Raw genomic sequence first — 24,649 nt, 5'->3', positions numbered from 1 at the left:
AGAATATTGTAGTTGTCATGAAACGGTTCATCATACGGTCTTAAGTTGTCATGCTCACATCATATTGACTGTCACGTCTCCTCTGACAGGTAACCAGGCCGAGTTTATCATCAATAACACCAAAGCTGGACCAGGATCTCTGTCCGTCACGATCGAGGGCCCGTCCAAGGTGAAGATGGAGTGTCAGGAGTGTCCCGAAGGGTTTAAAGTGCACTACACGCCAATGGCCCCTGGAAACTACATCATCACTATCAAATACGGCGGCCCCAACCACATCACTGGAAGCCCGTTTAAGGCCAAAGTCACAGGTGTGTGTGAAACTGATCTGAACCAGGAGGATCCAGTGCTGGTGTTTGACGAGAACGGGTTGAGATTCAGTTGTTGGTCGAGGTGTTGAACTCTTCTTGTGGTCTTCAGGTCCACGGCTGGTGAACGTGACCAACGCCAGCGAGATGTCCACTCTGATGGTGGAGTCGGTGAGCAGGTCAAGCAGTGTGAGCTCTTACAGCTCGTCTCCCAGAGCCGCCTCTGACGCCAGTAAAGTGCTCAGTCGAGGTCCAGGTCTCAGCAAGGCCTTCGTGGGCCAGAGAGCGGCTTTCACTGTCGACTGCAGTAAAGCAGGTGAGATCTCAGCTTATTACTAGCAAAAATATGAGTTTATTTTTATATATATATATATACAGTGCAATGCATAAGTGAATACACCCATGCTAAAGTTGACTAAAAAGAGGAATAAAAAATCATATTTTGGAAATTGAACTTAATGCCTTAATTTAAAAAATTAGGAAAAATCCAACCTTTAAGGACACCAATTTTCTTTGTGAATGAATAATGTATCGTAAATAAATAAATGTTCTTCCTTAAAATACAGGGTGCATAAGTTTGGACACCCCTATGTTAAATTCCCATAGAGGCAGGCAGATTTTTATTTTTAATTATTTTTTTTATTTTATTTTTTAGGATACTATGCATCCTAATAAAGTTCCCTTGGCCTTTGGAATTAAAATAGCCCCACATCATCACATAGCCTTCACCATACCTAGAGATTGGCATGGGGTACTTTCCATAAGATCATCTCTCAATGCAAATCAAACCAGCTATTAGGCTAACTGAAATAAAACCATGCCAATCTCTAGGTATGGTGAAGGCTATGTGATGATGTGGGGCTATTTTAATTCCAAAGGCCAAGGGAACTTTATTAGGATGCATAGTATCCTAAAAAATAAAATAAATACTTAAAAATAAAAATCTGCCTGCCTCATATGGGAATTTAACATAGGGGTGTACTCACTTATGCACCATGTATTTTAAGGAAGAACATTTATTTATTTACGATACATTATTCATTCACAAAGAAAATTGGTGTCCTTAAAGGTTGGATTTTTCCTAATTTTTTAAATTAAGGCATTAAGTTCAATTTCCAAAATATGATTTTTTATTCCTCTTTTTAGTCAGCTTTAGCATGGGTGTATTAACTTATGCATTGCACTATATATATATATATATCTATATTCATAATCACTGTATATATATATATAGAGCTTAAACCCATTTTTTGAGGGTGAAAATACCGACGTGCCTTAGACTTTTGCACAGTACTGTGTGTATGTCTTGTTATGCATGTGTGTATGTATGTGTCTTGTTGTGTCTTATGTGTGTATGTATATATATTTTATGTAATCAATTAATAAGAAAAATAACATTAAATAAATTAACATTAAATTACACGTAATTTATTGTTTTTTAATTTAATACATTATATATGTAAGTATTATTATTATTATTATTATTATTATTATTAATTACATTTTATTTATTTATATATATATATATATATATATATATATATATATATATATATATATATATATATATATATATATATATATATATATTAGTTGAAGAGTTCAGATGCAAAAGCCTCTAAGTGCCATCTGAAATTTTCTTCTTGAATGATCATTTCTATCAAGCTTGTATATTTAAGTTCAGTAATTTCACTTAAATGGCAATGAAAATGACCTATTAATTGTCATTTAAGTGAAATTACTGAACTTAAATATACGAGCTTGATAAAAATGATCATTCTAGAAGAAAATTTCAGATGGCACTTAGAGGCTTTTGCATCTGAACTCTTCATATATAAAACATTTTTTTTAATATTTTTTTTTTTTATTGCTGTTACTGTTAATAATAATTTTGTATATATAACTTATTTTATCATCATTATATTATTTTGAAACCACTCGTTGCATGTATTTTTGTGTGTCTGTTCTCCAGGGAAGAACATGCTCCTGGTCGGAGTTCACGGTCCTCTGACGCCCTGCGAGGAGATCTTGGTGAAACACACGGGAAACATGCAGTACAACATCAGCTACATCTTAAAGGAGCGGGGCAACTACATTCTGGCTGTCAAGTGGGGAGACGAACACATCCCAGGCTCCCCCTTCCAAGTCACTGTCCCATAATTCCCTGCGGTTAAACCCAAAACACTCCTGAGAGAGAGAAAGAAAGACACTGTAAAAAAAAAAAAAATAGAAGGCATCAGTGAACGAATCATTCAGACCTTCTTCACTTTGTTGAACTTTGCACTTGATCAGGTTTTTGACTGGAATGTGACGCATTATGACGGTAACGAGCATGTTGTTATGATGCATGAATTGTACATTTCTTCTGTTTGTCGATTTTGCTCAGCATAGCAAGTTTGAGGTTGAGTGTTAAAGTTGAAATGACCGTGTATGAACAAACTGATCAGGGTTTCACACCCAAACGTCTCTTTACTACTGATATTGACTCTAATTGTTCGTCTGTTTCTGACTTACTGTCACTTTTAATTTACATATTATAACATTTCCATGTCTGTGTTCGATTCTCACTGCATAAACTGAGCTGTGATGTTTATTAACTCATAAATCAAAGCATCGTCCATCTCTTCAAATCAAGCACATCTGCATACATCTTAACGGTTTCACTGCTACATAGAATAGTTTAGAGAAGGGGCAATAAATAAAGATGTAACATAAAACAATTTCTGTATATCAAGATCTTAGACTTGCAGAGCCCTCAAGACCAAAAGACCCAGTATTTTCACATTTTATCAGAATTTCTTGCTTTTTGAAGACATTAATATGCAAATGTAACTAATAGATTTATGCAGAACTTTTTCATTCTTCAAACCTTCATGTTTGTCTTAATTCTACTAGTTTTGATACTCCAGTGGGGAAGCATTTTGTAAGTGGAAAGGGGCGTATTTTGTATTTAGCCATTGGTGCCTTATTGTGAAACACGCAAGTAGATTTGATGTACATTTGCTTATTAAAATTGACTGGAATAAAGAATTCAGAATCTACAATGTCTCGTTATTTACGCGAGGAAATGATCAAATGTCTTTATTTCTTTTCTTTGTTTTGGTGAACTGTTCCTTTAACTGTGTCGTGTTTAGACTCCCACTAACAGGAAGTGAATGGCCACCTTGATCTGTCTGTTACCACAGAAACGACTCTGAATACAGTACAACAAATGTATTGCTAAATGAACAAGCATATTTATAGTTCCAAAGGTCGTGCACATTATTCATTATTGTGCTTTGTTTAGTCAGGATTAGCTCAGGAAGAAGTCATTGTGATCAGTAAGTCCATTCAGCTCTGTTTTGAAGAATTTTCTTGTTCATATTGTCTTGGAAATTATGTAACAGCCTTTATTTGAAAGTAAATTAGTCTAACGTTAACTTACTTGGCAGAGAGGAACGCGCTTTGTGTCTGTTTGCAGTGGGTTTGAGTTTGTAGTGTTGTAGATGAGGCTTGTAATGTCCAGAAACGTTCTGCTGCCTCCTTCAGGACAGATTTAAGTATTACAACTCCTGATTAAAGGGTTAGTTCAGGCGAAACCAGCCTAAAATACGACTGAAACCAGCTTACGCTAGTTTAGCTGCTCTGTTTACTGGTTTTAGGACTGTTTTGGGGCACTTTTCATCTGTTTGTGTTGGAAGACCATCATAAACCACCTAGCAAACCAGTTTAGGGTAAATTTACATGACAACGATGCACTAAAAATGGAAAAGTTTTTTCTTTTTTTCTTTTCTTTTTGCGTATTGATGACAACGTTGTCAAGTCATCTTCATTTATATAGCGCTTTTAACAATGTAGATTGTCTCAAAGCAGCTTTACAGAGATAAGCGTATAATTTAAGGTAACATAGATTGTTTCGGCTTTACAGCAGAGTTAAGTTATTTCCATCTAAAGTTAGTTTTAATTGATTTGCTTCCGTCGCAATGATCATTTATTAAATTAGGGGCTAATTTAATAACAAATTCAGTTGTCAAAACGATCCATGAAACAAACAACTAATAACGCTGTATTCATGCCAGGCCAATAGTTGATGTCATTTTGTAAAGAAAATCGTTTTGATAAATCAGATAGCTATCAGATCTGAGAAATCGCATTAAGTGACCACGTGTAAACAGCCCCATAGACTAAACACGTCATACGCATGCGCATTACGTCACCTTTTCCACAAATTCGCGTTTTTGTAGTTTTTACACAGAGACAATGCACGCTGAGTCCGAAATTTTCGTATGAGTTTTTTCGTATTCGTGATTCGGTGGCTCTGAATTGTCAAAACACCATTCAAAATGCTTGCTACGGATGCGAAAAACGCAGAAAAGCGAACCCGATCCGAACGAAATAAATATATCTCGATAAAAATATATCTCAAGTCATTTTTATGACGGACGAAAGTTTCGGAGGCAGTGTGTGTGCAAGCGTGATTGACATAACGTGAGGTCGTAGGCCTATTTATTTTTTAACGTGCGAAAATTTCGGATGTTAATTTCGGACTCAGTGTGCAAGGGCCTTTACGGTATCGTTTTCAAAAACTTGCACTTTGAAACCTGTTTTCAAAAGTTTGCGTTTTCAGGCCCTCAAAATGCATTGTCATGTAACTGAATGGCCAAAACGTATAGAAAAATGTTCCATTTTTAGTTGAAAACAAAAACGTGTCGTGTAAACGGTCCCTTAGTTTCAGCATTTCTACTCTTGAGACCCTATCGATTTTCATGCCTTCTGTGTGTGACTCTTTCTCAGCTGAAACTGATTCCCTTTGCTCTGGTGCTCAGCAGAGTCTCTTTTGTTCTCCTGTCAGCACATTCAGTGTGTGTGTGTGTGTGTGTGTGTGTTTATAAGGCCTCTCCTCTCTCCTGCTGTTGACTGATCTTTCCTCTGATTGGTCAGCTCTGCACCTCTTATGTTTCTGTGGCCTCACTGTCCCGTTAATCAGTAAGAGGCATGAGGAACCTGCAGACCACCCAGGACCAGAACTTCTACCGTGAGCTGATCCTGAAGGAGGCTTACACGCGGCTGGCGTGGAAGATGAAGTACAGTGAGGAATACCCGTCCTTCACGGCTCGCAGGTCCAAGTCCACTGGTGTTTTTAACCCTCCACCTGCCAGTAAAGTCTCACTACCCCCTGTGGTCCAGAAGCAGGAGAAGAAGCCTGTGATCGTGCGCCGGTCCCTCAGTGAAGCCCCTCTGATGAGGCCCGTGACCCCGCAGACCAAAGCTGATCTTTATCAGGGACTCTCCAACGAAGGCAAAGGACGACACCTGTACCTGAGGAAACGAGCCCAAAAAAGCCCTGAGGAAAAGTTTGATTATCCGATTCTCTCGTCCTGGGATTATGGATGGAGATTAGGTGAGGAAAGTGGGAAATTTAACGTTTTTTCAACCAAAGTTTAATATTTACTGTAGCAAACCTTTCAGCAATTGTAAAAGTGATGCTTTTTGTAAACCCCTCTAATGATGATTAATATTTTAGTAATTATCTGTTAGGATAAATTCCTGTTTGTATTGTGACACTTTTCAAAAGTTTAGGGATGGTAATGTTTTTTAATGTTTTTAAAAAGAAGTCTCTTCTGCTCACCAAGGCTGCATTTATTTGATCAAAAATACAGTAAATCAGAAATATTATTACAATGTAAAATAACTATTTTCTATGTGAAAATATTTTAAAATGTAATTTATTCCTGTGATCAAAGCTGAATTTTCAGCATCATTACTCCAGTCTTCAGTGTCACATGATCCTTCAGAAATCACTCTAATATGATGATTTGATGCTCAGGAATTTCTGATACTATCAATATTGAAAACGTGTTATACTGTATACAGTATATATATTTTTTAGGATTCTTTGATTAATAGAATGTATTAATGTATTTAATGCATCCTTGCTGAATAAAAGCAATATTTTTTTTTTATCTTTTAAAAACTTAAAAAGTAGTGTATTAGTAAAATGGTTGCTGAATATGGAATATTAAAGAGTAAAATATTAGCTTAACACTAATGGCTACATGTCCTTCTGAAAATCTTCCTCCATCGAGCACTAAACACGTTGTTTCCTCAGGAGACTATGACATTGACTTGAAGACTCCAGCCAGCGGGAGATCGGGGATTGTACGCAACACTTTCTACGGCAGGAACGGCATTTTTAATGTTCCCACAGTGACGGATCAGCTCGGATGAAACACACCTCACTGAACTTTAACAGACACCTTCAATCCAATCATTTTCTGAAAGAAATCATATATTTTCTGTCTAAGCGTGTATGCATTATTAATAATACATGCTGTAATTCCCTAGGATTTGAAATCATCTGATAGAACATTTATTGTATTAGAACATGAGAGTCAATAAAGCCCTTTTACAGTTAATCAGTGGAGAAATGTAGATGGGTTAAATGTGTAACAGCCGTGCAAACGAACTCTACGGTCTCATAGCAACTGGTAAACCAACACTGCGGTCGCTGGTTCATAATTAACAAGCACTGGAAGCTCTTCTTCATCTTTCAGTGAAGCATTTCTGTTCTTCTTCTTAAGTACTGAACTCTCACTTTCTGCGTCTCTGATTATGTTTGAACCGCTTCATTTTATAATAAGCTGTTCTTCATTCTCATCTGTAGGAGTAATAAAGCAGACGAGCGGTAGAAGTGTAAAGAGAGAGTGTTGTCATCCTCTCCTCTGCGCTTGAGTTACAGTGAAGCAGAGCGGGAAGTGATCACTCACTGCCAGAGCCTAAAACAGACACACAGACAGACAGACAGACAGACACACACACAGACAGAGAGACAGACAGACAGACAGACACACACACACACAGACAGAGAGACAGACAGACAGACAGACAGAGAGACAGACAGACACACACACAGACAGAGAGACAGACAGACAGACACACACACACACACACACACACACACACAGACAGACAGACACAGACAGACACAGACAGACAGAGAGACAGACAGACACAGACAGACAGAGAGACAGACAGACACAGACAGACAAACAGACACAGACAGACAGACAGACACAGACAGACAGACAAACAGACAGAGAGATAGAGAGACAGACAGACAGACAGACAGACACAAACAGACAGACAGAGAGACAGACAGACAGACACAGACAGACAGACAGACAGACAGAGAGACAGACAGACACAGACAGACAGAGAGACAGACAGACAGACACAGACAGACAGACAGATAGAGAGACAGAGAGATAGAGAGACAGAGAGATAGAGAGACAGACAGATAGAGAGACAGACAGATAGAGAGACAGAGAGATAGAGAGATAGAGAGACAGACAGATAGAGAGACAGACAGACAGACAGACAGACAGACAGAGATAGAGAGACAGACAGATAGACAGACACACAGACAGACAGAGAGACACAGACAGATAGAGAGAGAGACAGACACACAGACAGACAGATAGAGAGACAGCTGTTAGTGTTTCTTTTGTTTTCCTGTAAGGGAGACTGGGGCTAGTTGTCACACATTTTACTCTAGTGAATATTTCTCAGGGTTTTTCTTCTAGAAAACATAATACTTCAGTGACATTGTTTTTTTTAATAATTACATGCATCTACCATTTACATGGTTTTGTAGATCATATTTACCTCCTGCTCGGTGAGGCCAAACTCATCTTTAAAGTTGAAGACCTCCACTGATTCAGGATTCACAGCCGCGATCATCTTCTCTCCGCGGAGGACAACCCTGGGGATCAGTGGGACAGATTCATCAAACACAGGCTTTTAAAGTTGTATTTTCAACCATTTATACCTTTATTATGATAGAAATGAAGAGAGGTGGCAGGAAGCGATAGAAGAGGAGAGAGAGAGGGAAAGGACCACGACCCGGGACTCAAACTTGCTTAGGATCAAAATTACTTAAGAAGATTTTTTTGTTTGTTTATTCTAAAAACATGGAAAAATATCTGTCCACAGGGCAAGAAAAATCATCTTTTGTTTTCACTTTGAAATAAGTTTATTTTTCTAAACCCATGGACATTAATTTCTTGTTTTAGGCATGAACTCACTTAATATTTGATATATCTCAAGTCATTTTGCTTCTCAATAATCTTGATTTAAAAATGTTTAGATATTTGTAAGACAAACAAAATGCAAAACTAGAAAATACATTTTGCAGTGCGTCCACATTGCTCCAACCAAACTTATACACTTTCATATATTAGACTCTAGGCAGTAATGCCAAATACATCAAATCATAATACACTCTTTCTTAACTTGTCATTTACCTGATGCTTTTATTCTAAACAAGTATGTGACAAGATCAGATCCTTAACCATTAAACTACCCAAATTTTGTCTGTCCTTAAAGTTCTTGTCAAACAAACATAAGAATACATAAGTCTAAATACATATGCTCTTAAAAATAAAGGTTCTTTATTGGCATCGGTGGTTCCATGAAAAACATGTAACACCCATATAACCTTTACATTACACAAGAACAGAAAAACAGAAAAAGTTTCTTTAGATTTTTAAAAGAACAAAAGAACTGTTCACTGAAAGGTTCTGTGGGGAACCAAATATCTATGTTCTAATCTATGCCATCACTGCAAAAAACAAAACAAAAAAAAGGTTACACTTTATTTTAAGGTGTCATTGTTACAGTGTAATTATATATTTAAGTGCTGAGTAATATTAGGCAACTACATGTACTTACTATAGGGTTAGGGTAGGATTAGGGTTTGGTTGAGGGTTAGTTGCATGTAATTATGCAACATTTACTGTAATTACTATAGTAAGTACATGTAACATATGTAACAAGGACACTGTAAAATAAAGTGTTACCAAAAATCACTTTTTGGAACCTTTATTTTGTAGTGCGCATGAACAACCCATGAAATGAAAGGGAAAAGTCAGGTTGACCCCAAGCTTGTTGATTCTTGGCATAAACAGTCATGTATGTCAGATTTAGAGGAAAACACAGTTTTATCAAATAAATAAATCTGCAGACCTGTCATAAGCACATTTGGTGGAGGTCTTCACTGACGTGTCCAGATTGTCATCCGTCAGCCACACAAACTCACTCTCCGAGCGCAGACGAATGTTCATCCACTGCTTCTTAGGAACGTAACCACAGGCGGCGTTGAAATCTCCCATGATGATGAAGTTCTGACACAAGACCAGATGAAACTGAGTGAGGAACAGGAACTCAAGAAAACCAGGTGTGTGGATCACTGACACTGTTATACACCATATACACCTGTCGGCGTTAAAAGCAATATATAAAGAAACTTTTGTACCAAATGCAATAAGTCTTTTGATTAATGGGTAGGAAATGTGAATATTTTAAGCTTTGATATTGTGTGTTTTTGTGTATTGTGTATTGTTAGATGTATTGGGTGGATGTTGTGTATTGTTAATTGTTTTGTGATTGTATGGCGAGACCAAAGGCCAATATTCAGCTCTGGCTGAACAATAAAGTAGGCTACTACAACAACTACAACAAAAGAATTGCTCTGTTAGTCAGGGAACATAACATAACAATGAGAAACTCTTACGTCAGATTGCCACATCTGTGAAATATTCTGATAAACGTCATACAGTTCATCGATTTCTTTCACAGCGGCTTCTGGGACCGTATGAATAGGAATGATGATGAACTCCTTGATTTCTGTTGTAAGACAGACAGAAACCTGCTGGTCATAATGTCTTCATCATCTTTATGGAGGTCAGAGGTTCATCATGTCTCACCAGTGTCTGGAGCTGAGAACCACACGACAAACGGTTCTCGAGCAAAGGCATCTTCATCTCCGCTTTGTGTGTCTGGATACTGGTAGACGGCTTTCACAGACAGCGTCTTCTTCCTGATATGATCACAGCTAAATTATTATTGCACTCTGATTTCATTAGAAATGCATTTGGCAGATGTTTGATATAAAGCAACATAGAGTTTGTGTTTTCACTTGGCGTTGCAAGCAACTTTCTCTAACATGTTTCATTACTTTGACCATTAATTACATTGTTTGTAATTGCAACTTAACCTTTATTTCGCTTTTGCAGTTCAGCACTGGAAAAAATGGCATTGTATGTTTAAATTTTAGTTGGTATTCTATAGAAATGCATCAAACCACATATGCATAATTCAGCTAAATTAATATTATCTGTTTTTTGCATGCAAAACAACATTAATAATTATGAAATATTTCTTCATAAATCCCACATGCCTGTAAATGAAGGCATACTGCTCCTTGTATGTTTTCCTCCCGAGTCTTTCACTAATGACAGAGCTAAATGTCTCTGCTCGCGTCCTGGACCGGCTGTGAGGCACAACACACACACACACATTTAGGTTTGTTTGTCATTTTCCTGTATTCATCAAGACTTTATGATCTCATCTAGTGTTCTATGTGAGCAGAAGTGTGTTTACCTGTTCAGGAGAGTCATGAGTTGATCAAACGCTTTTCCTTTCGCATCTTTGATCTCCAGGATGAGCATGAGGTCACAGCGACTGATGCTCTGCACGGAGAGTTTGAAATTCAGCACTGTTTCTTCATATGTGACCACAAAACCATGGGTCAATTTTTCTAAATTGAGATTTATACATCACATGAAAGCTGAATAAATAAGCTTTCCATTGATGTGTGGTTTGTTAGGATAGGACAATATTTGGCCGAGATACAACTATTAGAAAATCTGGAATCTGAGGGTGCAAAAAAATCGAAACATTGAGAAAATCTTCTTTAAAGTTGTGCATTTATGTTCGTGATTGTGATGCATTCACTCACAGAAATACATGTTTTATATATTTACGGTAGGAAATTTACAAAATATCTTCATGGAACATGATCTTTACTTAATATCCTAATGATTTTTGGCATAAAAGAAAAATCGATAATTTTGACCCATACAATGTATTGTTTATTGCCACAAATACACCCGTGCGACTCGAGACTGGTGACGTGATCCAGGGTCACATATGCAAAGTAAAGGTTCCAAAAGGGGCTTTTCACAGTGATGACATTTTGTGTTCCTCAAAGAACTCGTTCTTAAAAGAACCATTTTTCTTAGTGTGAAGAAATTCTAAAGATTTTTTTTCCACTATAAAGAACCTTTTGTGCAATTATTGGAAAGATTCCATGAATTAACATCCAGGTTCTTCATGGAAGCATCGATGCAGATAAAGAACCTGTATTTTTAAGAGCGTTCACCCTCGTCCAGTCGCCAGAATCTGAACTTGTGACCTTGGAATACCTGAGCAATCATGTGTGCCTAAAAACATTGAGAATGACAACATGTCTTGTTCCTCTGTGTTCTCCTGCCTCGACACACAGTAAAACAATGTCCCTACAGTTTATAATAACATCCAACGACGTTTAGTAACACAATGTTATCTGATCTGGAATGCATTGACATTTGCGTAGAGTGGGACTGCGGCCAAGTCTTTTACTGAGTGTTTTTCCATAAAACCATTACGTTCATTATGCATTCGAACATGAAAAACACACAATGCAATTTAAAGCAGTGCATTATGCACATTTAAAATAGCATCAAAGCATTTGCATTAATTATAATAGCATGCAGAAATAAAAAAAAAGGCTCACCTCCACTATGATGTCCAGCACATGAGGTTTGGAGACTTTACTCTCTCCGAACGACTGTATGTTGAAGGAGCAGATGTTGAGGCTGACGGCTCCTCCGAGGTTCAGCAGGATCAGAGCACTCAGCATCTCCGGGATGAAGTCAGCTCAAATAAGAGGGACTTCTGGGAACTTCCTTCATTTATACTGCGACCAAACACTTCCTGATCTTATCTGATGGCCACTACTTCTGCATCTGGACAGGATCAGGAATAGGAACAGATTCCTGTTTTCAGAAGTGTTATTTCTCTTGTATTTCAATCAATCATTTAAATAATATAATTTTCATATAAAAAGGGTTTGAAATTAACATTAACTGTGGCGGGTAGCCCATATCAGCTCACTAGCTAATTATTCATAAATCCTCCAACCAGGAGGGTGTCTTGTTTTATTTTATTTTATTTTATTTTGATGGTCGTAAATCCAAAGGCCATTCAATGATTCCTTGTTTAATAATAATTTAATATTAAATATAATAATCTATTTTATGATATACAATCAATCAATATTTAAATACATTTAAATTTAAGCAGTGATTTTGATCATCTGGTTTATTTCTGATATTGGTGTTTTGGGTAGTAGAAATTCAGAATGGCCGGTAAATAAAAAATTTAGTGGCCAAATTGTCTGCTTTGAAATGTTTCAATGCCTGCATTTAAAGTAAAACTTTATGTATGATGATTTTTTTTTTTTTTTAATTGGCTGTTTTATTTAATATCTATATATAGATGTGATTGTATCTCCAAGTATTTTAATAGGAACAACAGTTAATGAAAAATGATTAATTTGCCAGATGTGTGGTGGTTGTTGAGGTCATGCTTGAAATGTCATGTCATGTCATCTACCCAAATAAACAGCCTATAGTTAGATCCCTTCCTTCTTCCCGAATTCAGCACCAACCTTCACTTGAAGTCGTTTAGCATTTTTTTTATAGATGCAGTTTAGATTAAAGATATTACCCGTCGCTGCGAGCAGGGTTCGAACCTGCGCGGGGAGACCCCATTGGATTTCAAGTCCAACGCCTTAACCACTCGGCCATCGCAGCTGTGCGAACATGCGCGCCAGGTAATTTCATAATTGTGCTTTCGGTTTCTTAAAAAACGTCGAGTTATACGTGTCATTTCCGTAGGTTTGTGCAGCTGACATTAGTTAACTACATTTTATTTTCCCGCGGTATTCCCCTTTAAATCAGCGCGTTTTCCAGTGAAACACGATGAGCGGATAGATTAAAAAAATACTGGTTTAAAAAATATTCGGCTATTTTAACTTTTCTCAATGTGTATTATTCAAATCAAGGATGATTCAATAATTTAATTAGTATAATAATTATTCAGAAGACCGCTTTTGACAGTTGACCAGACGGCGCGATGTCAGCACTGATCTATATAGAATGACATGTCATTATATAGATCAGTGGATGTCAGTTGATCTCTGTTACATTTCTCAACGCTGGTCATGATGAACCAATCACAGCCGTTTGTGGTTACTGGAAAATGGATTTTAATTAATAATTTCGTAGATATGACTGCCGGCCGATTTTCTTTTGTATTAGAGCCATATTCATTTATTTAATTAATTATACTTTTAATTGGACAAGTGTATCCAGTAGACCAGACGTCATCCTTGAAATCTGAATGCGCTTCAATGTGGGATTTGGTTGTGTGAGCCGCCGCGCGCCACCTGACGGACGTTTCTCCCAGGAAACTGTCATTCATCCAGCAACATTGACCGCCCACTGGATTCTTCTTATGTCAGATGTGCACCTGACAGATGTTCGCTGATAATTCCTATCGACGGATCATTATTTCCCGCATCTATTCCCCTTTAAACCGAGCGAACTTCCCTGTTCAGTGAGCGCGCGCGGGTCTGCAGATCAAAGGCTGAAATGACTACGCTTTGATCGGCCTTTACTGGACATTCTCGCATTACACGGACATTTAAAGGTATGCTTACTATATATAAAAAGCATTTGCATGTAATAGTGCGATCAAATACGTTTCACTGTCATGGAAGCGTATTCAAGCTCAGATATTTGATCACATGATAGATCTGATGTGTTACAATGTAGCAATATTTAATTGCGACAATGTGTCAATGTAAAGTGCATCAGAGATCTGAGTGTTATTAATTCATGCTTCTTTTTAGTAAAAATGAAAGTGTGGCGTACTCGAATTCACGTGATCTAGGCTAAATAATGAATATTGTTTTTTGTTTTACTTCCCTTCTTAGTTTTAACGGTCGATATTTATACTTATTGCTTAATCCATTGATAAACATAATTCAGGACTATGAAAGTAAATAAGGGCTTAGCTTATATATAGGCTATATATACATGTATGTGTGTGTATATATATATAATGTATGAACGTAATGTATATAATTATATAAAATTGCATTATTTGCCCATGGCTTTGTACATTTATAGGCTATAAGGACCAGAGGTCTTTAACCCTGATGTTAGTATAATTTTGCTTCATTCACCTCAATTATTCCCTTTGCATCGGATTCTGTTGGTCTCATCTGTGCACATCTGTCAACCCATTTCAGTTTTTTTCTCTGTCCTTGCTTAAAAATGTCTTGCTGTTATGGTTAGATAATCTAATCTGTTATGCTCATTAGAAGCTATATCTGACATGAGGTGAGGTCCAAAAGCTGTGTTTTGTGAGTTGTCAGTGCTGTGTTATTTCACAGGATGGATTTGGACGTGTTGAACATGTTCATCATTGCCGGAGGGACGCTGGCGATCCCCATACTGGCTTTCGTTGCCTCGTTCCTGCTCTGGCCCGCAGCTCTCATTAAAGTTTATCACTGGTAAGTGCTGGAGAGATCTGAGCTTAAATTTAATTTCACTTCACGAAGTCCTTCGAGTTCACGAGAGCTCATGTGCAAATGACCTGGATTTCTCAGTACTGACATTCTGAGTAATTTCAGCATTTTAACACTTGTTATCTCTTTAAGTGCTGTCGTTAAACGAGACAAAAATACACAAAGCCTTATCAATACAATCAGTTACAGTTACACAAACCACAAACCACAGGGTCCAATCCACAAGATGAAGTTGCAACATGTTATTTCTGTCATTAGCAGCACCAAACACAAAAAAATATTGTACAATTCCCAAGAAAATTATGTTTAACAGTGAAAAAAATTGCCAATAAAATACGTTTCCAGGGCATGAAAATGATTTTCTTACTTAATATTTTTTTGTCTTATTTTGTTTTTTGTCTTGTCCTGTACACATACCTAAACATTCTTAAATCAAGATACACTTACTTGAGAAGCAAAAATGACTTTAAGTCATTATTATAACAAATATTAAGTCATGTTTTCACTAAAAATGATCAATTTTTTATAAAATTATGCTTAAAACAAGAAAAATATCTGTCATTGAGGTAAGGAAAAATAACCTTGTTTTCCCTTTGAATTAAGTTTATTTTTTCTTACCCCATGATCTTCTTGATTTAAGGATAAACTCACTTAATTTTGATTATCAATATCTTAAGTCAATTTGCTTATCAAGTAAATGTATCCTGATATAAGGTGATAATGTTTGTATATTTCTATACTGGAAAAAACAAAATAAGACAAAAATACTTGGATTTTTTTGCAGTGTGGGTGTTTTCTGGCACAATATAAATAATAATAATAATAATTTATTGTCATTGCAATGATACAATGAGATTACATTAGAGCATCAATCGTCAGTGCAGGTGAAAGGCTAATCTTTCATGATTCACGACTGATTTTCAGGTTTACATTGTTTAGCATGTCTCTTATCTGGTGACAGTGATAAAGCTGGTTCGTTTAACAGCCCTCTTCTTTTTATCGTGTCTCTAAACTGGGTGAAGGGACACATATCTACAAGGTGCCAATGATTCAGATAGCTTTAGCTTTGAATAATGCATGATGTTTCTATGCATCCAGGAAGCTGTGTGTGTTTGTGTGTGTGTGTGTGTGTGTGTGTGTGTGTGTGTGTGTGTGTGTGTGTGTGCATTAGCCGTGAACATGCAGCGCTGCATTTGTTGCTGATGTCAGTCGAATCTTACGCAAGCTGCCCGGTAGACTTTGGTTCTCGTAATATCTGGAAGGCAAACTTTGCTCTAAATGACACAGTCATCAAAACTGCTGTTTGCCTCTGGACTGCTTCCTTCAGTTTCACTTCTGGATTGCTCATGAACACTGTTCTCTGACTCTGAAAGCATCACTATTACTATTGCTAAAATATAGGCGCAGTGCATTTTGAACATGAATGATTCCCCATGCAAGTCTTGTTACTTTATGTGATCGGACTAAATCGGTTCGTTGGGTGGGATATTGTGACTTGGACCAATAAGCAACAGCCTTCCAACTATTTTTCATCATGGTTGTGAGTTTTGCACTGGCAAACTTGACTTGCATTTGCTTCAGAAAATGTATAAATAACATGGATGATATGTAAGCATTTTAAACCTTCAGTACCATTGTGTACATCAAATTACCACGAAATCACCATCTATTTTACATGCAGAACATTAGATCTGCATAATTTCCCACAGGTCCTTGAATTGAAAGTTTGTGAATCTGAAAAAAAAAAACCTCAAGGCCCTGGAAAGTTTTTGCAAATAAACACACACAGATACAGGTCCTTGAAACTGCTTGAATTTATTCTGTGCAATAAGTTTTCTGGGAAAAAAATCCATATTATTCCCTCCGGTCCGTTAATGTGTCACCAACACTTCGTGGCCTATGCGCACTAGCTTGCTTGATTTAGCCTACGTTATAGTTACGCGCATTCACGTGTTTCCCACGTGAGGTACTTTGTGTTGTACGTTGCCATGACGTTCACGCACGCACGAAACTTCTACGATGATACCTCAACGTTTCACAGACACACAAAAATAGTCTGAAACCGCTGAAATGATGTAACCTTGCTCTCTCTTGAAATGTGTCCCCACATTAAAGGTATAGTGGAGGATTTTCTTTTTCCGGGTGGATCATCAAGACTATTGGTCCTCCTAAGTGTCAATCATTCTGGTGATATGTTTACGTAAGGCCGTCGTACGTGCTCGTGCACACGATTCACACGATGTCGTGCGCTCAAAAGGCTTCCCACTGATGCCTCAGTCGTGAAGTTTCTTGACAGGTAAAGTTTGGCATGCTATTTGGAGAAATCCATTTAAAATCACTGCTAGTAAAAGTTAATGTAAGCTATGATTAGCTCGTGCATGCTCTCTCGTGCACACGTTTAATAGGCGTTCCCTCTCGGGAGCAGGTAGAGTGTTGCGCATGTGCATTTTTTCAAAAAGTGGAGAGGGCGGTTCTTTTCTAAAATTCGGGAAAATCCTCCGCAATACCTTTAAGTCCTTGAGTTTGAGGGTATAGACCTTATTCAGAGCAGCGCCATGACATGTTTGAAAGTGAGGCTGTGAGGGATAGACTTGAAGTGTTTCCAATGGCATCCGCTGTTAAAAGCTGGATAAAGCCCCTAGATTACTTACAATTTTTCACAGCGTTATTGTCGGGAGTTTTCTGTCAACTGAAATTTCTTAGAAATATATTTTTCCAGTGTTTCCTGAGCAGAACAATCCAAAAACATATTAAACAACAGTACAGCACATTGAAGAGATGCATGTCTGTCCCTCACAGCCTCGCTTTCATTCCCATTAAAAATCAAAGATGGCGCTGCTGTGAATAAGGTCTATGGGACCTGGAAAGTCCTTGAAAGGTCCTTGAATTTGAAGTTAACCAAGGTGTGGGAACCCTGATTATAGCTTTCAGCAGCATTTTTATTTTCATGCAATTTTTATTTTAATTCAATTTCTGGTGATTTGCTCAACAGGTATTGGCGCAGAAGGCTGGGAATGCAGGTGGATTATGCCGAATATGAAGGATATCGCTTCTGTTTCTCTCACAGAGGGAATCCAGGCGCTCGTCCGTCTGTCCTCATGTTACACGGGTTCTCTGCACACAAGGACATGTGGCTCGGTGTGGTCAAGGCAAGAAACCGCAGCGGCTTACCAGTTCACAACTCAAACATGCAATTTTTGGGGGTTTTAAGGGGCAAAAATGAATATAAAATTCTCAAAATTTTTCCATATAATAACCAACAAATCAATGCAAAGAACAGTTATGTGATATGATTTAGAAATCTGTCAAAGCGTACTATATTCTGTTGACACAATCATTACTTTGTTTTTATATGGATCAGATGATAAAGTAAAAAGAGAAATGTTTGACTGATGTTCTTTGCTTTTTGTAGTTTCTCCCTAGAAATATGCACTTGGTGTGTGTTGACATGCCGGGACATGAAGGGACGACGCGCACCGGTGCTGAGGATTATTCCATTGAGGGCCAAGTCAACCGGATACGTCAGGTGAAAAACAACAACAAAAACACTTATAAAATTTGGTCAAATATGGATATATTACATATTTTAAAAATATACAAAAAAATGATACTTGTATATATATTATATATATTAGTGCTGGGAATCGATTAAAAAAAATTAACTAATTAATTGCACAATTTGCTGTAATTAATTGCAATTATTTGCATTTCCCCCAAGCTTGTAATCATCAATATTTAAACTTAGAATCACCTAATTAAATTAAACAACACAGGAAAAAAAGGAACAGAAAATAGCCCTATATTAAAATAATATTAAACATCAATATATCAATGTATTATTATTTTTCAATAATCAATCAACATAATCAATTTAACAGATTTTTTTAATTTTTTTTTTTTTTTTACTAATTATCAAAATAAAATATAGTCATACAAAGCTATTATTACCAGAGCATGTGATCAGAGCAGGTCATTTTACCATTGTTACCCAGCATGACTATACCAGCTCAGTAGGGCTATTGCAAACAGAAGTCTCCTACTGAGAAATTTCACATTATTTGAGCGGACTTTGCTTTTCCAGTGCGTGATCGGTAAATGATTGGAGCGTTTGGGCCGTTAACGACAGAGCAGAACATTTAGCAGAGAGCGCAGACACACACACACACACACACACAGGGAACGGAGAGTGCGGCGGCGCACACACGGAGCGGAAAAAACCTGATCGCCGAACACGGAGGGGCGGGACGGCATATTTTCGGCAATCGTAAGAGGCAAAAAAAAAAAGTGCTGCGTTAATTGCGTTTTTTTTTTTTAAGGTGTTAAACATCTCAAATTAATCGCATTATTAACGCGTTAATTCCCCCAGCCCTAATATATATATATATATATATATATATATATATATATATAGATATAGCAATAATAATAATCATTTTTAATTAAATTGATTTTTTATTATGATTTTATATATATTTATATATATATCCAAGAAGTATTAAGAAGTATCAACAGTTATAATAATAATAATATTTTTTATTTTAATTGATTTCTTTTAAATTCATACAAAGACGATAAAGAAAAAGTCCCTGTTCTTAAAATCTGTCACTTAAGTTGATGTAATTGAACTTGATGAATCCCAGCCTCTGACCCAGCTTTTCTTTTTGGCTAAACATCACACAGTGTGTAGACTAATACATCTCTCATGATGACGCAGTGGATTTATTAGGCTTGCGTGTTGAGATTTCTCTGAAGTATCTTGAGATCAGTGAAAAGCCCTTGTGTCTTCATTTCCTCTATTCTTCTCCCAGAGTTAATCAGCTTTCCTTCAACAACACGGGCTTGTGCCTAAAATAGATGCCCTTCTTCAGACCTGGGGCACTAGACTGTGTTTCCCAGCCTGAAGTACACAAGCCCGTACATGATTGATTTCAGCTCGTTAGAGGTTGTCTGTATTTAAAGCAACTTGTGGTAGTTCCTGATTTGCACGGATGGGCAGACTTGAGCAGCTTGCGCTGAAAGGCCTTTTCTGGATGCTGAGAGAGTGTTTTGTTTCTAGATGAAGGGTGAAGCTCCTTGTTTTGATGGATGCAGATTAAAAATAACTCACTTTTATCTCTGGAGCACATTTGATGAGGTCTCTGAATAATGCTGCATCGCCCTTATGCAACTATATCCCAGCTGACGACAAGGTTCTCTCAATTATGAAACATTCTTCCAGTAATGTTATTAGAACGTTCAAAGTTATCTAACATTTTTTTTTAAATGTTACTACTTGTTTTAGAATGTTCAGAGAACATTCAAATGTAACGTTTCCATAATGTTGGCATAATAGTGATTAAATGGAATGTTTCGTATAACCAAGAATTTTTTTTTAAAACTGGACGTTTCATTAAAGTAACAACATGTAGCTTTTCAACCTTCATAATATATTTCCAAGACCCTTGTGATAGTACATCGACTTACAATAGACCCCTGACGGGGTCTGTATCGCTTTTACTGGCACTATGTAACTTCGGGGTGCGGGTAGTAACCAGCGCTCAAAAAGAACTACAAAATTCGACTGCTTTACGGCATACGTCACTTCGCCCACCACTTCCTCAAATGTGGCCAACCAGCGCGTTTGTTTTCGTGCGTCTGTTTTCGTCATGGCTAAAGCAGCAGCGAAACGTAAGAAGTCCAAGGTTTTGTCGGAGTAGAGTCGGAAGAGGAAAAGGGAGAGTGATAAACTGAAAGGCAGGACGAGGATCAATATTGGTCGAGCGTTTGCTCGCTGGCGTGAGCTAATGGAGGAGGAGAGTTACCAGACCGATGCTGACTTGGCCGTCATGCTGTTGAACTAGTAAGTAACTGTAAATTGCTTGCATACTATCTTTAGTTTTTCTAATCTGTCGTCTGCCTGGCTACGTTACGGAAACTATCTGGTCCTCCATTTATTTATCTTCATGAATCAGCTAGTAGATGAGCGAATTATCAATCTGGTAGCTAGTAAACACTAACATGCGTTAGTTTTAGATGGTTAGGATGCTATCGCTATCATTCTCGTTCAGATTTGAGCATTGTAATCGACATGCAAATCGCAAATGTTTGAGTTAAAATGTTTAGTCTACTAAATATGTATAAATTATAAAAGGAGGAAGATTAATAATATTATCATTGCCCATATGAAAAAAAACCTACATGCTTCATATACAGTAACCGTAAATCATTTTACGACAGCGGTAATGGACAATTCCGCTTCCAACCTGTAGGGCGACCGCAGAGGAAAAGTTCCATGTTGTTGCTTTAATAACAGCTGTTTGTATGTTTTCGTGTTAATGTAGTTTGTGAAGTGCACCGGCTTGAAGAGAAAGCCTTTCCATTTGATCGGCACGTCTATGGGTGGAAACGTAGCAGGAGTTTACGCTGCCCGTCACCCGACGGATCTCTGCGGCGTCACTCTCATCTGTCCAGCAGGTCTGTGTGTGTGCGTGTGTGTCTGTGTGTGTGTATTTGTGTGCGTGTGTGTACTGGTTTGACCAACCCCCTACATTATGAGGACATGCCTAAATAAACATATGCTTTGTTACTAACAAGTGAAAATGTAAAAATGCAGAAAGTTTTCTGTGATGGGTAGGTTTACGGTTTGTGTGTGTGTGTGTGTGTGTGTGTGTGTGTGTGTGTGTGTGTGTGTGTGTGTGTCTGTCTCTGTCTCTGTGTCTGTGTGTGTGTGTGTCTGTGTGTGTGTGTTGATTTTGTTTCTGACCCAGTACCTCTTCAACATTGCAATGATCCTGCTGGTCAGAGTCAGTAATAGTTCATCAAGGGACATTTCAACATTTGGAGCAAAGGGCCCATTCTTAGGGAATGTCAGGAACTGGAATGTTTTTTTTTTTATCCTTTAATTGCAAAAGGTTGAACTTTCAAGAAATCTTATTTTGCAATGTTAGGCCCAAAGTATCATATTAATATCTTATGACATGTACTTTGTGCCAAATATTTTTTTGATGAGGCCATTATACTGTGTGTAAACAATAACACACTGATAAAAAGAGATTACTTCAGTGTGACATTTTTTTTATGATGCTTCTCCCTGAAATATGATGGCCGGTACTCAGACATTTCTTGGATCCACAGGTCTTCAGTATCCCACTGAAAGTAAGTTTGTTCAGCGTTTGAGGGAACTGGAGAAGAGTCAGGACAGTGACGGGATCCCGCTGATTCCCTCCACACCAGAGGAGATGGAGGAGATGCTCAGACTGTGTTCCTTCGTGCGCTTTAAGATTCCTAAACAGGTGTGTTTATCTGCGTTCTGCGTATGAGAGTTTGAACACTGAATCAGTTGCTGATGATTTTTCTTCCTCTGGTGTCCTAGATTCTTCAAGGTCTGGTTGACGTTCGCATTCCAAACAATGACTTCTACCGAGAGTGTGAGTATCGCTGGTGTTGTTTTACGGTACCTTACTCTCTGTATCTTGTCAGCAACTCTTAATATTCTCTGCAGGTTTTATGGAGCTTGTTGGAGAAAAATCCAGACACTCTTTACATGAGAACATGCATCTCATCTCAACTCCTCTGCAAGTCATTTGGGGGAAAAACGACCAGGTATGGACATACTTTAACTGAATAGAGCACAACCGTACTTTTCTGGAAGCAAAAACGCCATTCATTTTCCCCATAGGGATACTGATTTTTAACATAACTTATAAACCTTTAAAGACAGCCCTACTGTGAGCTATGAGGTTGTTAATCAATGGTATAAGCTTTTGTTAAAACCATCAGTCCACATAATTTCAACTTATTTTTTTAATTAATCGTGTTTAACAGCAGAATTCCTGGTGGAAAACTACATTACCCATGATTCTTCAGAGAAATCTCCACCGATCAGAGAATCAAAACAAACAAATCATGCCAATATAACACCCTACACTCTTAAACTACTTGTACAAGAACAAAATGTACAAGAATATCTTAATAATAGGGTGTGATGCAATGAAATGTGCTACAATTGCTCTGATCTTCAACTCCATGACATGTTGAGCAATGTGGCCACAAAACATGTTGTGAAAAAGAAATGTCATGGGTTGTAATGTGTGTTATTATGTGTGATGCATTACCAAGCACACAGAAACTGATCTGATTCTGCTAGATTTACTCAGTTGTCTATTTAAATGATAAAGTTCAGATAATGTGGTGCTTTTAGGGTTAGCAATGATAAATCACTGCTATTGCTACTTTTCCTTCTTTGCAAGGTTTGAAATCACATATGTAGTTGTTAGTACCATTGAAAAAATGCATTTCATTACCATTAATGATCATTATAATTGTGACCTCAGTAAAGACTGAACTGTGTACCGTATCCTACAGGTGTTGGACGTGTCCGGGGCGTCAGTTCTGTCCGAAGCCGTTTCAGGATCCCAGGTTCATTTGCTAGACAACTGTGGTCACTCTGTAGTGATGGAGCGACCGAGGAAATCTGCCCAGCTCATCCTGGACTTTATCATCGCACAACAGAACGCAGGAATCAACAGCAACAAGAAACGTTCCTAAAACGGGACTCTCCTTAATACGTGGCGTACTGGTTGGTTAAAGGTTAAGGATCTCAGCTACAAACATAAAGGTGTTGAAGCAGAAACTGGACAGATACAGACATCACAGTTCAGCTTTGGATGAAAGGCTCTTTTAAAAGTAACTTTGATTTTTCAGTGTGTAAATAAGCAGTAAAAGTTATTTTTGTAGTGAACGCTCAGGGACGCTCAGCGTTGAAAAGCACTTCAGAATCTATGCAGATACAGATCCTGCAGACAGTATCGATTTCTATTACACTTAGATTAGGCCCAAAACGGTTGAATATCCCTATTTATATCATTATAATTTTCCTCTGATCTACTAGACAGCTTTTCTGGGCATCATAGGCACTTCCCTGAACTAATCGAAGGCCCAGAAATGCTGTATTTATATCCTTTTAAATCGAGACACAGCCTACACGTCTATCCCTTTAGTCATTTACCATGTTTTTCGCCATTTTGTCATGATTTAATGTTGACGTTGAGTCATCACATGACAATTACATCACTTTCTTTCTACTATATAGAGTTCTTACAGATCAGTTCTTGCCGTTTTAACCTTGTACATGAGACTATCTCTTGAAAATGTTGTTTGGGAATTATGCAAACAACTATTTCATTTACTTTGCTATGGTAGTGTTAAACTCTGGTTCATATTTCATTTTCATATTTTACGAATGCTTATAGTATTATTCTAGTATTAATCTATTATTATTGGTGTTTTTGTCAGTGTAGGTTCAGTTTACATGGAAACATAAGGAAAACATAGTGACTTTTTTTGTTTTATTTTCAATGACTTATATCTGCATTCATTCAGTGATAACGTATCACAACATTTCATTGGAAGAATTCTCCAAATCACACAACAGAACATGGTTCAGGAATGACTACACTTCTTTATAAAAGACTTTTGAGTACATTTGCATCACATTACGGCTTGTGGCTTCACAGAAGACAAAGTCAGAAAAGTACTTAACAGTATAAATATTTTTCCAAGCTGAAAGCCTTTTAATCAAAAGAGAAAAACTTTAACTTCGAAAGTTTGATTAATAAAAAGGGTTTATATTTCCTTTACAGAAATTGTTTCATCTGTATCATTGCTTTTACCAAAGCAGATTCAGATTAAATCGTTGATTCTGTATCATAAGTCCATGATGACCTTGATAAAGTCTTCACTGAAGACGGAAGAGAACAAGCAATCCCAAAAATGGAAAATAATTATTTGTTTCTAATTCATTTTTGTGGTCAAATCTATGTTGTTGCTTGTGATCTTAGGTAAATTATCTTTGTAGCCCTGATAAGGACAATAATAAAGTCTTAAAAAAATTACATGAAGATGCATTTAA

At 37.3% G+C, this 24,649-nt stretch overlaps 4 protein-coding genes across 8 annotated transcripts in view; 3 read left to right on the top strand and 1 right to left on the bottom strand.

Moving 5' to 3' along the window:
* The window catches only part of flnba (filamin B a), an 83,760-nt gene extending 80,670 nt beyond the window's left edge, over positions 1–3,090 (top strand). For both annotated transcript variants that reach the window (XM_079857054.1, XM_079857053.1), the window contains 3 exons: positions 90–308; positions 418–621; positions 2,278–3,090. In XM_079857054.1, coding sequence (XP_079713180.1) covers positions 90–308; positions 418–621; positions 2,278–2,465 — 611 coding nt within the window. In that variant the 3' untranslated portion in view covers positions 2,466–3,090. The remainder of the gene's footprint in view (positions 1–89; positions 309–417; positions 622–2,277) is intronic.
* Positions 3,091–3,437: 347 nt separating this feature from the next.
* LOC307150184 (protein SPMIP1) lies at positions 3,438–6,512 on the top strand (the record flags this gene model as incomplete). Of its 3 annotated transcripts, none has more annotated exons than XM_079857062.1 (3): positions 3,438–3,625; positions 5,272–5,685; positions 6,394–6,512. In XM_079857062.1, exons 2-3 carry the CDS (start codon positions 5,280–5,282, stop codon positions 6,510–6,512), a joined length of 525 nt encoding a protein of 174 aa, XP_079713188.1. In that variant the 5' UTR covers positions 3,438–3,625; positions 5,272–5,279. The 3 variants fall into 3 exon arrangements, with proteins under 3 accessions (XP_079713188.1, XP_079713186.1, XP_079713187.1); XM_079857060.1 differs by having other exon boundaries at positions 5,226–5,685; XM_079857061.1 differs by having other exon boundaries at positions 3,542–3,625; positions 5,178–5,685.
* LOC307150182 (deoxyribonuclease gamma-like) lies at positions 5,863–12,132 on the bottom strand. Of its 2 annotated transcripts, none has more exons than XM_079857055.1 (8): positions 11,899–12,132; positions 10,725–10,813; positions 10,522–10,614; positions 10,049–10,161; positions 9,856–9,968; positions 9,309–9,466; positions 7,950–8,046; positions 5,863–7,060 (listed from the first exon to the last, which is right to left on the bottom strand). In XM_079857055.1, exons 1-8 carry the CDS (start codon positions 12,022–12,024, stop codon positions 6,995–6,997), a joined length of 855 nt encoding a protein of 284 aa, XP_079713181.1. In that variant the 5' UTR covers positions 12,025–12,132; the 3' UTR covers positions 5,863–6,994. The 2 variants fall into 2 exon arrangements, with proteins under 2 accessions (XP_079713181.1, XP_079713182.1); XM_079857056.1 differs by having other exon boundaries at positions 5,908–7,060; positions 10,049–10,157; positions 10,518–10,614; positions 11,899–12,034.
* Positions 12,133–13,358: 1,226 nt separating this feature from the next.
* abhd6a (abhydrolase domain containing 6, acylglycerol lipase a) lies at positions 13,359–24,643 on the top strand. Its single transcript, XM_079858168.1, has 9 exons — positions 13,359–13,877; positions 14,626–14,745; positions 17,753–17,909; positions 18,173–18,286; positions 21,081–21,213; positions 21,874–22,031; positions 22,112–22,166; positions 22,241–22,341; positions 23,104–24,643. Exons 2-9 carry the CDS (start codon positions 14,627–14,629, stop codon positions 23,284–23,286), a joined length of 1,020 nt encoding a protein of 339 aa, XP_079714294.1. The 5' UTR covers positions 13,359–13,877; position 14,626; the 3' UTR covers positions 23,287–24,643.
* The last annotated feature ends 6 nt before the right edge of the window (positions 24,644–24,649 follow it).

The sequence above is a fragment of the Squalius cephalus genome, assembly GCF_949319135.1.
Source record: "Squalius cephalus genome assembly, chromosome: 22".
NCBI classification, from domain to species: Eukaryota; Metazoa; Chordata; class Actinopteri; order Cypriniformes; family Leuciscidae; genus Squalius; species Squalius cephalus.
This window is presented reverse-complemented; position numbering and strand designations above follow the sequence as displayed.

What these genes read in the sequence shown, in the direction of transcription:
- abhd6a (XM_079858168.1), top strand. Translation starts at nt 14,627, where the DNA reads ATGGATTTGGACGTGTTGAACATGTTCATCATTGCCGGAGGGACGCTG. An exon ending in AAGTCAACCGGATACGTCAG is followed by an intron (nt 18,287 to 21,080) that starts GTGAAAAACAAC and finishes GTGTTAATGTAG; the next exon opens with TTTGTGAAGTGCACCGGCTT. An exon ending in CACTCTCATCTGTCCAGCAG is followed by an intron (nt 21,214 to 21,873) that starts GTCTGTGTGTGT and finishes TTGGATCCACAG; the next exon opens with GTCTTCAGTATCCCACTGAA.
- LOC307150182 (XM_079857055.1), bottom strand. Translation starts at nt 12,024, where the DNA reads ATGCTGAGTGCTCTGATCCTGCTGAACCTCGGAGGAGCCGTCAGCCTC. An exon ending in ACCAAATGTGCTTATGACAG is followed by an intron (nt 8,047 to 9,308) that starts GTCTGCAGATTT and finishes ACTGATCCCCAG; the next exon opens with GGTTGTCCTCCGCGGAGAGA. An exon ending in TTGGCCTCACCGAGCAGGAG is followed by an intron (nt 7,061 to 7,949) that starts GTAAATATGATC and finishes TGTCTGTTTTAG; the next exon opens with GCTCTGGCAGTGAGTGATCA.